Genomic DNA, 15,239 nt, shown 5'->3' on the forward strand with positions numbered 1-15,239 from the left:
ATGGACACGCTTGTAACTTTGACTCAAGGAGTACAAAACCAATCCATGTAACCAAAACATTTGTACCCCCATAATATTCTGAAATAAAAAAATTAAAAAAAAAATAAAAATGACATAAAATAAAATAAAAAACAACCTTCAGAGCCAAAATCTTGACCCTTCCTATCAGACTGGGGCAGAGGTCTTATTCTTTTATTTGCGGTTTAGAATAAAAACTTAGATAAGAAGAAAAAATTCCTAAATTGATTTTGATTTTTTGTTGTAAATATTTTGTTGGAAACACAATAATGTTGTTTTATTAATGAATTTATTTTAAAATGTAGTGTATTTTATGATAATTTTAGATACATAAGTACATAAATTCAGATGGGACCTCTTTCACTGATTTTTCTATCAAACCCAAACAAATTAGTGTTTCCTATTTTAAAAGAATTCAACACACTGAGGAAACAAGTTATATGTATTTGTGTTTATACACAAGCAAAATAATTTATATACAGATGCTCCTCAACTTACAGTGGGGTTATGTCCCAGTAAACTCATCAAAAATTGAAAATATCATAAGTACATTTTCCACTTATGGTATTTTCAACTTATGATGGATTTATCTATATGTAATCCTATCATAAGTCAAGGATAATGCTGAATGCATCTAGCTTTTGCACCATTACAAAGTTGAAAGTCGAGACACTGTAAGTTGGGACCATGTATGTATATATAAATATATGTATACACATGATATTTCAAAATAATATATAATACATAAGTAAAATGGGCAATAAGCACTTAATTTCCTAACCCATTATGATTTATTAAAAATGGCTCTCTTTGTTTTATAGCAAAACTTGGTCTTCCAGCATTTTTAAAGCTAAAATAATTTTAAAACATGCAATGATTTTTTTCTATTTTGTTATTTTTTTAAGGCAAAAATTCTGAAGCTTTAATGTACCCAAGAATCACCTACGGGGCTTTTTTAAATGCTGGTTTCCTGGTACTACTCTTTAATATTCTGAGCCTGTAGGTTTGACTAAGACCTGGAACTTGGATTTTTAACTAGCCCTCCTGATAATTCCGATGCTGATGGTCCTCAAGTTTCAGGTTCTCAATAATTCCTTTAAGAGTGAAAAATACTAAATTTTTATATCTACTAGATGTTCTCTGTCAATTATATAATATCAGATGTTTTTGACCGACAAAGTTATACTATGTTAATAAAGCACAAAGTACATGGTGTGCATTCAAATAACATAACATTAGGGCTATGTCTTGCTGCTGTCTCCATGTCAGGTTTGTTCTGTTTCTTTGTTTGTTTGTTTTATTCATTTTTTTCCCACCTCATTCTTATTTTTGAGCAAATTAGATGAGTTTGGATAGACTTATTTCCAGAGAAACTTAAATACCAACAGAAATTCACCACCTTATTTATGAAAGAAGCAGTATGAATTTAACAATGATTAAATGTGCTTTATTACATTATGTTTTGATCCCATCTGGTAGTTGTTATATACCTAACTACTTTTTATGGCACTTGCTTTCTGAAATTTGACTAGGTCATCATCTTTGATATCAAAGTCTCATTAGTAATAAAAAAAAAGCTATTAGAAAGAAATAGCCTTATCTAAATAATTTTGGTTTTTCAGAATTAGCAAGAACAAGCAGAGTTACAAATAAATGTTGGAGGCACTCCAGCAACCTAACACATTCAATATGCAATGGGAAAATTCTGCTTTAAAAACTTGGTTATTAGATCCTTAGAGTATAATTTTCATAATGAATGAGTAAGTCTTGCTGATACTGGTACAGGGACTTTGTCATTATTTCAAAACTATACAAAGAGTCTTTAGCTATCATACATCCTCACTCTATACAACTGAGTCTGTAGATTAATCTCCATTTTCATCCTCTGAGAGCATCTCTAGAGTTCTGAACTATTTGGAATTCAACATGAACTTAGTATTTAGGCTTAATGTAGGAACAATTATATTAATACAAATGGGACTCAGGAATTTCCATGTCATCCTTAATATATTGCCTAGAAGATCCCAGTAAGACAAAACTACTAAATTCTACCACAAGCAATTAAATATCTAAATAAAATGTGGCCCAAGTAAAATATAGTTTTCTTCCTCTCTAGTACATAGAATGTGCCATATACTCTTTTAACTTAGCTTTGAATATATATTCCAATGGATCTGTAGGTCTGCAAATAGTTCACTGAAACACTGACCAACCTCACCATTACATTCACAAAGAGAACAGATTTGGTGGTAAAAAATATCTGGGGGGGGTTGCATATGTGTGTGTGTATCTGAAGTTATTTTTAGTTTTTAAAACTATTTTATTTGCAGTCTTCTTATTTTATATAAATGTGACTGAGATAAGTATTGTTCAGATCCTCGGCCTTCTCCCTGTTAGTAATAATAGTAAACAATAACAAATCCTTTTCGCAATTTTTTGACATAAAATTTATGTAACAAAATTCTTCATTTTATAGTGTATAATTCAGTGGTTTTTAGTATGTCCAGAATGTTGTGCAACCATCACCACTAATTCCAGAACATTACCATCACCTCAAAAAGAAACTCTGTATCCTTTAGCAGTCACTCCTAAGTCTCCCCTATGCCCCAATCCCTGGCAACCACTAATCTAAGGATTTACCTATTCTGGACATTTCATATAAATGGAATCACACAATATGTGGCCAACAATACCTTACATTTTATAGCACCTTGTATCAGAGTACTTTCATATTGGATTGAAGGGGTAGAAGTGAAAGTTCATTTTATAATGAAATTCCTTTTTATTGTTTAATTGGCTTTAAAGGAACAGAGTCACTTAGTAACTAGATGAAATATCTTCAAATCCTAGCTTAGTACTTATTAGCTATGTGAACTTGGGTAATTTGCTCAACTCTCTGAGCCTCTGTTTCTCCTCTGTAAGACTAGAAAACAGTAGCAACCTTTCAGGATTATCATAAGGATTAGAGATGTTTCTATTATCAGGAACCTGAGACAATATCTATTGTTACTTCACAAAGATTGCCTAATTACCATTTTATTAGTTTGGCACTCAATTGTTGACTCTATGCTAGAATAGAGATGATAAAATAGTGGAAAGAATGATAAACTAGGAATCAAAAGATTTGGACTCTAGGCCAAGCTCTGACATTACTATAAGTAACATACTCTTAAAAATATGTCTTTATGTTTTTGATATTCAGTTTCATCATCTGTAAATTAAGAGGCCAGTCTAAAATCTAGTCTTCAGTTGATCGCTACAGTCCTCTGGTCAAAATATATGAGTCTATTTTTTAAAATGGTATCAATAACTAATAACCTGCCAAGACAGAAAGCACCAAGCCCAGATGGGTTCACTGGTAAATTCTATCAAATTGTTAAAAAAGATTTTATACCAATTCTCTACAATCTATTTTAGAAGAGAGAAGTAGAAGAAGTACTCCCTAACTAACTTTATGAGGCCAGCATCACCCTAACATCAAAACTATACAAAGATTTTAGAAGAAAACTATAGACCAATATTTCTCATGAACATAAATGCAAAAATGCTCAAAAAATATTACCAAATCAAATCCAACAATGTATAAAAAGAATTAATTACACATCACAACCAAGTGAAATCTCTTCCAAGTATGCAAAACTAGTTTAACATTTGAAAGTTAATTAATGCAATACCTCATATCAACAGAGTAAAGATAAAAAATCACATGATCATATCAATAGATGCAGAAAAATCAATTGTCAAAATCCAATACCCATCCATGATTAAAAAAAAACTCTCAGTACATTAGGAATTGAGGGGAACTTCCTCAACTTGAGAAAGAAGATCTACAAGAAAAACCTACAGTTATCATCATACTTAATGGAGAGAAACTCAAAACTTTCCCACTAAGATCAGGAGGAACAAGGCAAGGAGGTCCCTCTCACCACTGCTTTTTAACATTGTACTGGATGTCCTAGCTAATGCAATAAGACAAAAAAAGAAAAGGAATACAGATTGGGAAGTTCTTCCCAAAGACAAAAACTGTCTATAGATGATGTGATCACTTATGCAGAAAATCCTAAATAATCAACAAGAAAATTTTTGGAACTAGTAAGTAATTATAACAAGGTTATAAGATACCAGCTTAATATACAAAAGTCAATTGCTTTTCTACACACCATCAATGAACAAATGGTATTTAAAATTAAAAAAACAATACCATCTACATTGGAAAACAAAAAACTGAAATACTTAGGTATAAGTCTAACAAAGTATGCACAGGATCTACATGAGGAAAACTATAAAATTCAGGTGAAAGAAATCAAAGAACTAAATAAATGGACAGAGATTCCACGTTCATGGATAGGAAGACTCAATACTGTCAAGATGTCGGGTCTTCCCAGTTTGATCTCTAGATTCAATGCAATCCCAGTCAAAATCCCAGCAAGTTATTTTGTTAGTATCAACAAACTGATTCTAAAGTTTATATGAAGAGGCAAAAGACCCATAATAGACAACACAGTACTGAAGGAGAAGAACAAAGTTGGAGCACTACCCAACTTCAAGATTTACTATAAAGCTACAGTAACCAAGACAGTGTGGTATTTGTGAAAGAATATACAAACAGATCAATGAAACAGAATAGCAATGCCGGAAATAGACCCACAGACATACAGTCAATTGATCTTTGACAAAAGAGCAAAGGCAAAACAATTGAGAAATAATATCCTTTTCAGCAAATGATGCTGGAAAATCATTTTGCATTCACATGAAAAAAAATGAATTTAGACATAGACTTTATACCATTAACAAAAATTAACTCAAAATGGATTACAGACCTAAATGTAAAATGCAAAACTATATAACTCCTAGAAAATAACAGAGGAGAAAATTTAAATGACCTAGGATTTGGCAATGACTTTTTAGACACAACAATAAAGGCACAATCCATGAAAGAAAGAATTGATAAACTAGACTTCATTAAAATTAAAATTTTCTGCTCACGGAAAACACTGTCAAAAGGCAAGCCACAGACTAAGAGTAAATATTTGCACAAGTTACACCTGATAAGGACTATTACCGAAAATATAAAAAGAACTCTTAAAATTAAATAATAAAAAAAGAAAAATTATTTAAAAATAGGGTAAAGACCTTAACAGACATCTCACCAAACAAGATATACAGACGGCAAATAGGCACAGAAAAGAAGCTCCACATCATATGTCATCAGGGAAATGCAAATTAAAACAATGAAATACTACTGCACACCTATTAGAGTGTCCAAGATCCAAAACACTGACAACACCAAATGCTGGTGAGGGTGTGGAGTAACAGGAACTCTCATTTATTGTTGGTGAGAATGCAAAATGGTACAGCCACTTTTGAAGACAGTTTGGCAGTTTCTAAAAATACTAAATACTCTTACCATACAATTCAATAATCACACTCCTTTGTATTTACCCAAAAGAACTGAAAACTTATGTCCACACAAAAACTTGCATATGGATATGTTTACAGCAGCTTTATTCACAATTGCCAAAACTTGGAAGCAACCAAGATGTCTTTCAGTAAGTGAATAGATAAACAAACTGCGGTACATCCAGACAATGGAAAATTATTCAGTGCTAAACAGAAATGAGCTATCGAGCCTTGAAAAGACATGGAGGAAATAAATGCATATTACTAAGTGAAAGAAGCCAATCTGAAAATGCTATGTCCTGTATAATTCCTCCTATTTGACATTATAGAAAGGGCAAAACCATGAAAAGAGTAAAAAGATCAGTGGTTGCCACAGGTTAGTGGGGAAGAAGGGAAGAATCGGCAGAGCACAGAGGATTTTTAGGGTAGTGAAACTACTCTATATGATATGATACAAGTGGATACATGTTATTATAAATTTGTCCAAACTTATTGAGCATCCAACACCAACTCCTAATGCAAACTATGGACTTTGGATGATGATGATGCGTCAATACAGGCTCAGCAATTGTCATGAATATATCACTGTGGTGGGGGGATGGTTTTAATAAGGGAGGCTCTACATGTATAGGGGTGGGGATGTATGGGAAATCTCTATGCCCTCTGTCCAATTTTGCTGTGGGTCTAAACCTCTCTAAATAATAAGACCTATTAAAAATATATATGTATATCATTACACAAAAGATATGACATACATAAATAATTTCCCTTTTCTAATGAACAGTAACACACCCCAAGGAGTATCTGAGACAATTGTTTGTGGTAAGAGAACATATCAAAACTTCAATGTCATTTTGTGTTATCTAAAAAAAAAAACCCATAAAACCTAACTCATTTCTATTATATAGAGTGAAAGTGGCATCCTCACAAAAGTGAAATGATCAAGTGTCACGTATCCTATGAGATATGAGAAAAGAAGAGTTGAAATTTCTCTACATAGAAGGGTCGAGAGTGGCACCCACGTTTCTCCATTCATTGGCATGGCAGCATATTGTAATGCATTGCAATCTACGTATGCCCACTTTAGACTTCTGAAGCAAACATCATTCAAGGTTAGAAAGAAATGATACATTAGAAGTATAATTATATTCTGACCATGCTCTCTAACTCTATCTTAGTTCCGGACTTTGGATCAGATATTTTCTAACTCTTCATCATAAATTATCCCACTTCCTAATCTGACCTCAATATTTTTATCATGAACTTAATACTAATAAATCAATCAATAAATAAACTTAATACATGTAGCCTTTAGATTCTACTACGCATTCCTGACATTAGTAGTCTACACATATATTTTATTTCTATAGTCACCATTCTGGAGTAACAATTCAAATCATCAAAGTAGAAATGACGATTAATTTCTTAGAATGCAACTTGCTTCCTATGAACCATGTGTAGTGAGTATGTTTTCTTTAAATTCAGATTATAAGTTAGAGTTCAATTCAAATGTAATAGAAAAAACAATATTACTTAGCCAACTGATGTACTTTTTTTATTACTTTGACATTTTAGCCCCATTTTCCTTCTCCTAATTTGATAATATAGAAGATTTTTTTTTATAACATTTTGTCTACAAATAAAACAATTCAATACACTGGGCCATTTGGAAGCTAGAATCAGCATTTCAAAAAGGTCCTAAAGTCCACCATCTATTCCATACTATCAAGTTATCTTTTATTATTTATTTATGTAATCATTTATTAGTTTTTTGAGACAGAGTCTCACTCTGTTGCCTGGACTGGAGTGCAATGGTATGATCATAGATCACTGCAATCTCAAACTCCTGGGCTCAAGCAATCCTCCTGCCTCAACCTCCCAAAGTGCTAGGAATACAGGCATCAACCACTGTATCTGGCCTCAAATTACCTTTTAAAAGTGAGTTTTACTATAGTTCCATACCTCTGAAAGTTTTATGAGTAAGCTCAACTTAAAAGAAGTAACTTTTAAGACAACAGAATCTTAGAAGGGATCCAAAGTGGACATATTATGTATCACCCAAGATTAAATGGCATAGGGTAGAAATATTTGTTATGAAGATATTCTCCTAGAAGCTTCTTCCATGGCTTGATAATTTAAAAGTTGCTAGGTTACTCCTAGAAACAAATTCAATATTGAATGTCAAAGGAAAATGTGAAATCATTAATGCAATCCTAAATATATGGCTTCATGCTTTTAAAAGGTTAATTCCATCCTTACTAAAGTGAAATCACCATTATTACTGTTACATATATTCTCCATACATACCCATCTCAAAAAACTTATAACAATGATTAAATATTTGTGGAGAAAGCAACAGTCTCTTAAAAAATTAAATTGAATCCTATTTCTAGACTAGCTAGATTGTGAGCTCCATATACACAGAGTTTTTGCCTGTCTTATTCATTGCTGTATCTCCAACACCAAGAACATGTTTGGCCAATAGTAAACACTTCATAAATGAATAAATCCTCTGGAAATGCTTGTTCTACACGTTCTGACATAATTCAGTTGCTACCAAAGCCACACTGCCCTGGGCCCAGAAGAGTGAATGCCCTCACCCTTAGAGTGATTAGGACCTACAAAATGCAAAAATGGCTTGTCTAATACAAGAAAATTACCTTTGAAGCTTCCTAAGAAGCTGGAAAAAAAGAGAAACATATCAGGGCCTCCTCCACTCATACCCTTCAGATGTACTTTATATATACTAAATGGTAGTAAACCTTAGGATGTTTAATGATGATCTTTTCTTCCATTTCACTTGAATCAGAAATACATTCACTCATGTGACATACTTCTCCCTTCTTGTGATTTTTCTTTTTCTCTCACTTCTCTATCTACCTCTGACTGCTTCTGTCCCATATCTAATCTTGGCTTTCCAATTGGCTCTCCAACCATATTGCAAAGTTTCCATAACTATAACTAAAAAACCGCACGTCCCACCTCCACTGCAAGAGTCTCATCCAATACTCCATTTCCCATTTCTCTTTCTTAGTAGACAGTACTGACAACCCCCACTTCATAAAAACCTGAAACCTAGACTTCATGTCAATGTCTGTATTGAGATGAATATATAGCAATTAATTTCCTAACAACATAACAGCAACATTAACAATGATAATAGCAACTAATGTTTATTGAGCACTTGCTAACTGCCAGTTATTTAACCTAGGTTATTTCACTTACTCATCACAAAACCCAAGAGCTATATGCCATTCCTTTTCTATTTTTCAGTTGAAGAAACTAAGGCTTATAACTTTCCAATATCATGTAGCAAATAAATAGCAGTGCTAGGACCTACTGGACTGTGTTCTTAAATATTATGCAATATTGCCCCTGACATAATTATTTGCAAAGTCATCTGATTAGTTTTCTAAATCAGAGCCCAGTGCTATTTCTTTCTCTCTCTCTTCCAAGCATAAAAACTCCAGTCCCAGAACTAATCACGTTAAGCCTGGTTAAGAATGTGATGTAAAAAATATTGAATTTTTTTCAAAATTTCTTAACTAGTTTTAGAAGACCTATATTCTGGTCCTGGCTTCATCACTATGTGATTTTAGCCATGGTTCCCTGCTCTTTTTTAGACACAGACTGGTTGCCCATCTAGCCTAGTAATGTCATCCTTTTCTAAATTCCTCCAGTTAATCCTCATTTGGTCCTAAACCCTTTAACTGTTCCCTACTAGGGACAATCCATAAGCCAAATCAAACAGGCTTCAGCCTGCTTTTCTAGGGCAGGTTCTCACACACACACACACACACACACACACACACTCTCTCTCTCTCTCTCTGGCCAAAAAAAGGTTTTTTTCCCCCCTACATCTAATCTTCTCTAAATCTCCATACCACAAATCCTGTGTACAGTTCCTCTTTCTCATCCAGAGAAATTGTTTCTGGTATCCTTCATACTATTTATTCTGAGCAATTAAATTAGGAATCCTAATTTATGTATCTGTTTAAGTTTGGGAAAGTGGACAAACCTTTTACCTTTATTTTTGTAAAACTCCACTTGGATTCCTCAAAGAAATATCTCTACTTTTAAACAGGCAGGCTCACTGACATATTTCCTTCCTTCCCCTACCCCCACTCCCCTTCTCTGACACGTCTCCTGCCCTTTATTTAGGCTCTATTCTTAGTAGTGACTCCTGCCTTCTTCCTATCTCCCTGCTCCCTGTCTGCCCAAACCTGGTGGCTGGAGGAGAACTGGGCATGCTCAGTAGTCACAGCTGATTCCGGGGATGCAAACTGGAATCTTTTTGCAGCATTTGAGACCGGCAGGAGAGGTAAGGCCCTGAAAATACAGTGGCCCGGAATTTTCTCACTCCTCATACGGTAGCATTTGACTTAAAGGTGTGTTCAAAAACTAGGAATGGACTCAGAAACGAACAGCTTTCTGCCAGTCCCTGGTCTGCAAGGTGGGTCACCAACCTGAGTAACAGAGAGCTGAGAAACAGCCCCTCCGTCCGGTTTGGTGCAGGGAGGGGATTTCTGCTGTGGTAGCGCTGATAGATTGCTGGAAGCTACGTTTGGCGTCTCTGTTGCGTCAAGAAAATACTGGGTTGTTTTTGTTTTTGTTTTTTTTTGTTTTTTTTTTCCTTTTTTCCTTAAACCCAGCAACATCAGCTGCTCCAGACTGAGAAAGATTGTTGCCTGAAGATCTCTAAAGTCTGCGAGCCAGACAGAGAGATTGTGTAGAGGACAGACAAATCAATCACCTATCCAAAAATTAAATCTAGGGAGACAGCTTAAGGACCCAGAGATAAACAGATGGGCTATTTCCAAATGACAGTTCAGGAACCTTTCAGATATTCAAATCTGAATTGTGTGTCTGTCCCCCCAAAATGCATACCTTCTTTGCACATGAACCATGACCCATTTCCCTTTGAAAAAGAGACTGACCACACACACACACACACACACACACACTCCTTCTGTTCCCCCCCCTCCGCGGAGACTCAATCTCTAGAGCTGAAACAGCAGCAGATTCCCTCACCTCACTGCCCGGGAATGAGGCATGGGGAGGAAATTTGTCAGGGAATAAATGTGATAAAGCGGGGCTTCTTTGCAGGGGCTTAAACAACCACTGCACAGCCTGAGAAACAGAGAGACAGGCAGTAACAGGCAGGGAGAGAGACATACAACTGCCCCTGCTGCTAAAACCTAGCCATTTCTTCAAACAGCAGCAAACATGAGACATTTCATCACTGTAGTGCATCCATATTGAGAAGGGGGGGCTGAGGGAAATCATGTGCTTTGCTTTATGCATTTCAGTCTCCCGAGATGGGAGGAGACCCCTGTCCATATGTCGTGGGAGCTATCCACCACCCCAAAAGTACACTCACTGCACCTAGCTAGCAGACCACTTGCCTGACAGGTTTTGCAGCAAACGCTGTTAATCTATGTGACAGCAGGTTGTCTCTTACCGTAGGCAGCAGCGGCTCCATTTGGGCTCCCTGGTCTTTAATCTCCATGTTTTGTAACGCCTCTGGAATAAGCACCTTGCTCTGCAGTGTCTTCAGTGTCTTACACTCAGCCCGGCACTCGCTCTGCTTAGTATTCGGATCAGGTAGCTCTGAAGCAGGAGGCAATTGCACACTCCAACTCACCAGAGTCACATGGCTCCTACTCACTCGGGCTGCTGGCCAGGTTTTGCACTGAATGCCTTGGATCCCTGGGCCGGTAAGAGAGATTCCCCCCAAGCCCTGTATCACTGCCCACACCTGGCTACTGGTATAAAATACAGCCTGTAATACTGCAAGTCTAATGGGCATTAAGAATCTCACCTAAGATGCTGACTTCTTATATAGACTAGTCCAATCTGGCCTCCAACCAGCTCAGCCTGATTTTGACACTTTGAGGCAATCCACTTCATTCCCGGAACCCTACAGGAGACATAATTCAAACAAGATAATGTTAATAACTAGGTTTACTGTGTGTCCTACTCTGAGAACCTGCGGTCTTTTAAAACAGGTAAGATGACCTCAAAATTGGTATGTCTTAGTGAGACTGAACTATTCATTAACGACAAAAAAAAAAAAAAATCAAACATTTAAGTTATTGTTGACTCAATAAGAATTAGATTATATTTTCAGTATTTGCATAGTAAAAAATTTAGGTAATTCATACACTATTGAAAATAAAATATATTTTTTCTATGATTTTCCAACAAAAATGACAGGGCAAGAAAATATTTTGATAGTAGAAATGGTCAAGATACTAACGCACTTTAAAAAAAACAATGATTCTGAACAAGAGTAGCACAAGCATATACCCTTTTAGCTTAAAGGTATCAACAAGAAGGGTAGTGGTTATCTAAATAATCCATGGGAGAAAAGAAATTAGTTAGAGGAGCTCTTTTATAGGGAGAATAGTTGATGACAATCATTAAGTGACTACACATATTTCCTAAAATTGATTATAGATCTAGAGTATTTTAAGCAATGAAGCCTATCTATCACTGGACCTCAGACTGAGTATGGAAGTTACAAATGAAGAGGGGTAAAAACTTTCAGAGGTTAAAAGAGGATGACTGAAAATTATTAAGATAGTTATCTTAAATAAGAAAATTTTTACCAGATTCTAAAACCTTTAATCAATAGGAGTGGATATTAAATTATTTTCATCAATACACCAAAATTTTCTATAATGCTTATCACAGGTAGAATTATAGATAACTTTTATCTGTTTTCCTTCTCAATACAATTCTTTAAAATAGCATCTATTATGTTTATAAGAAAAAAATTTATTTTTTAAACCATAATTATTAATATATTTGAGTGGCTACTTTGTGCACAGCACATTGAGATTGATACCACAGATTTAAATAATAGGATATCTACTAGAAATTTACTGATTTGGGGTTCAACTTGACTTTCTATCACAGACTGATGAATAAAATCTCCCTTGCCATTCAAATGACCATAAGCAATAATCATAAGCAATTTATTAGAATAAAAATAAATAATTTCTATTTAGAAAAATTATTTCCATTCTATTAAGAAGCCCCAAGTCATCCAGTTTATATTTCTCCTAAATTAGTTTAAATATATCTAAGAAAAAGTCTGATTCTTACTCCAAAAGCCAAAATAAAAATAAAATTGTATTTTAAATTACTTTTAATCAGTATTTTCTTACAGTGTGTTTTATTAAACCATGAAGGTACTTTGCTGGAACAACCATTACTTGAGTGCTTACTGTATGCCAGAGGTACTATTTCTACCAGTACAGTAGGACTTAATCAGGGTTGCAACGGTAGACATTCTACTTCTAAAGATCAAGAAAGCCTATATTTCTAAAGTTCTCTGATCCAAGATACTGAATACTAGCCTAGAAAAAGAAAGTAAAGAAAGAGAAAATGATCCTCATTTAATCCACTACCTCTATTTTATAGAATACTTTAGATTTAATGCCAATAACCTGAGAGAATACATCTCCATATTACACAAGTTCCAATGAAGAAGATAAGTATAGCACTGACAACTCCTGGGAAGAAAACCATCACTAGGTAATGGAATTTTTGCTAACAAAATCAAAGAATTTTACAACTCAGCTTCTCCATTGATTTTCAAACTCAGGAGGTGAAAAGAAACAAATAGTAAAAGGAAATCCAACTTGCATGAGCAGCGTTTTTTCAACTACATATTATCTGCCTTGGAGATTCTAACACGTCCTTGGTGGGGGATAGGAGAGGAAGTAGGTGAGGATACACTTTTTGAAAAATAATCCCAGGTAACTTTTATATTTCTTCTAGTCCAGAGCTCTTTCCACTATAGTAAAGTTTCCCAGGATCCTAGATGATTAAAAATGGGTTCCTGTTTAGCCTCCTCATATTTAGAAATCCAAGGAGATTCTATTAGTACAATTTGATAGCCATGATTTAAAACATCACATTAAATATTGCAAGACTGAATTTCTCCAAGGAACTAAATGTTCCAGACACCCTGAGTCAATAGTCTGATTTTCATTTCATCAGTCCTACTGTGTGTGAGGTACTATGTACTGATGCTATTTCCCGTCATACCAGCAATATTAAAGTGGAATTTTCCTCTCTGAAGAATGAAATAAAAGTAGGCTTGACCATAAGCCAACCATACAGACAGAGAGGAATTACAGAAAACACTAAACAGAAGAGCCACCTTCCTCTCCAGCTGCCCCTGTCGTGTCCAATAGGAAAGGAATACAGCCACCATGGTGTGCTTCCTTCCTTGATCTGTCCTGCATCCTGGGACTTTTGCTGACCTCAATTTTTGCTAATCCCCTAAGTATGCAAGTCAGCATGGATTCAATGTACTTTCAGTTCCTACCTCCTTTTGCTATTTTAAGCCCTGGGAGTTAAGATATGCACATTAATATAATGTTTATCTTAGAGAAAGGCCATCCAATATTCATTGTATTGGAAGAAAATACTGTATTCTAAAGGTTATTGCCAACACTGGTATTTCAAGAAAACAGTTTCAGTCCTGGTGGTATTAGGTTTCTGGCTTAGATCGCAAAGTTCTTTGCTTTGGCCCTTTTTAATATAAAATAGCTGAACTTTAGGTTGGCAATGAGTTCAGAAATATATTCTGAACAGTAATACTATGTTAGTGATAATATTACTAGATCAAGATTAATATTTCAAAAATTAATATTTTTCACATTTGAAAATGCACCACAGCACTGTTTATATCCTTTACTTATGTTTTATCCCTTTGTACCTTTATTCTTTGAGACCTATACAAATGTTTTGAATAATTTAAAGCATTATGTAGATTTGGCAAATAGAGTTGACCCTTGAACAATGTGGGGAGGTAGGGGTACCAACCCTCTGAGCAATCAAAAATCCATGTATAACTTTTGACTCCCCCAAAACTTACCTACTAAAAGCCTACTATTGACCATAAGCCTTACTGATAACATAAACAGTCTATTAACACATATTTTGTATGTTATATGTATTATTAATATAGTCTCTATTCTTATAAAGTAAGCTAGAGAAAATAAAATGTTATTTAAAAATCATAAGGAAATGTATTTACTATTCGTTAAGTGGAAGTGGATCATTATAAAGGCCTTCATCCCCATCATCTTCATGTTTAGTAGGCGGAGCTGGAGGAAGAGGAGGGGTTGGTATTGCTGTCTCAGGGGTGGCAGAGGACAAAGAAATTCTGTGTATAAGTAAACCCACACCATTGAAACCTATGTTCTTCAGGGATAAACTGCATATCAATCCAAAAGTATTTAGTTGAATTTGACCAACTCAGGAGATATAAAAAATGTTCTTTCTTGACAGCTTAAAAAATGACGACATTTAACAACTAAGGAAAAGGGTAAAACATGCCCATTCCAAAACATGGCACACAATAAGAAACTTCATTGCATAGTACTAAAATTTAAAGGTGTCAGATAATACTCCTTTTTTACAAATGTTCTTGACCCCCACCCTGATAGTGATTCTAGCCATCAATTATCAGAAAAGGAACACATGAAATAAGTATAATAATTAGGGAGTCCATTCCAATGTACGGCTAATGTCCAGGTTTAAAAGACCCTCCAAGTCCCACTTCTCTTAGTTCATAACTGGTTTTTCCAATGCTGAAGATTGGAACAAAGACCTGATTTTCACTTTTTGCTCTAATTTACCCCTACAGGAAGCTGATAGAAGACCTACTGTTCTAAATTCTGTACTAGAGGGCAACATCCCACTCCAATTTAACTCAATTCAGTAAAAATTTGAGTACCCACCATATGCTAGCAAATATACAGAAAAAAATAAGACATGGATCCTGGTCTCCAAGAGGTCAT

At 34.9% G+C, this 15,239-nt stretch overlaps 1 protein-coding gene across 14 annotated transcripts in view; it reads right to left on the reverse strand.

Moving 5' to 3' along the window:
* Nucleotides 1–11,030, reverse strand: part of SLC4A10 (solute carrier family 4 member 10) — a 313,419-nt gene extending 302,389 nt beyond the window's left edge. For all 14 annotated transcript variants that reach the window (XM_069472125.1, XM_069472121.1, XM_069472113.1 and 11 more), the window contains exon 1: nt 10,880–11,030. In XM_069472125.1, the coding sequence (XP_069328226.1) occupies nt 10,880–10,927 (48 nt within the window). In that variant the 5' untranslated portion in view covers nt 10,928–11,030. The remainder of the gene's footprint in view (nt 1–10,879) is intronic.
* Between the last annotated feature and the right edge of the window lie 4,209 nt (nt 11,031–15,239).

Source organism: Eulemur rufifrons, chromosome 1, assembly GCF_041146395.1.
Source record: "Eulemur rufifrons isolate Redbay chromosome 1, OSU_ERuf_1, whole genome shotgun sequence".
Classification (NCBI taxonomy): Eukaryota; Metazoa; Chordata; class Mammalia; order Primates; family Lemuridae; genus Eulemur; species Eulemur rufifrons.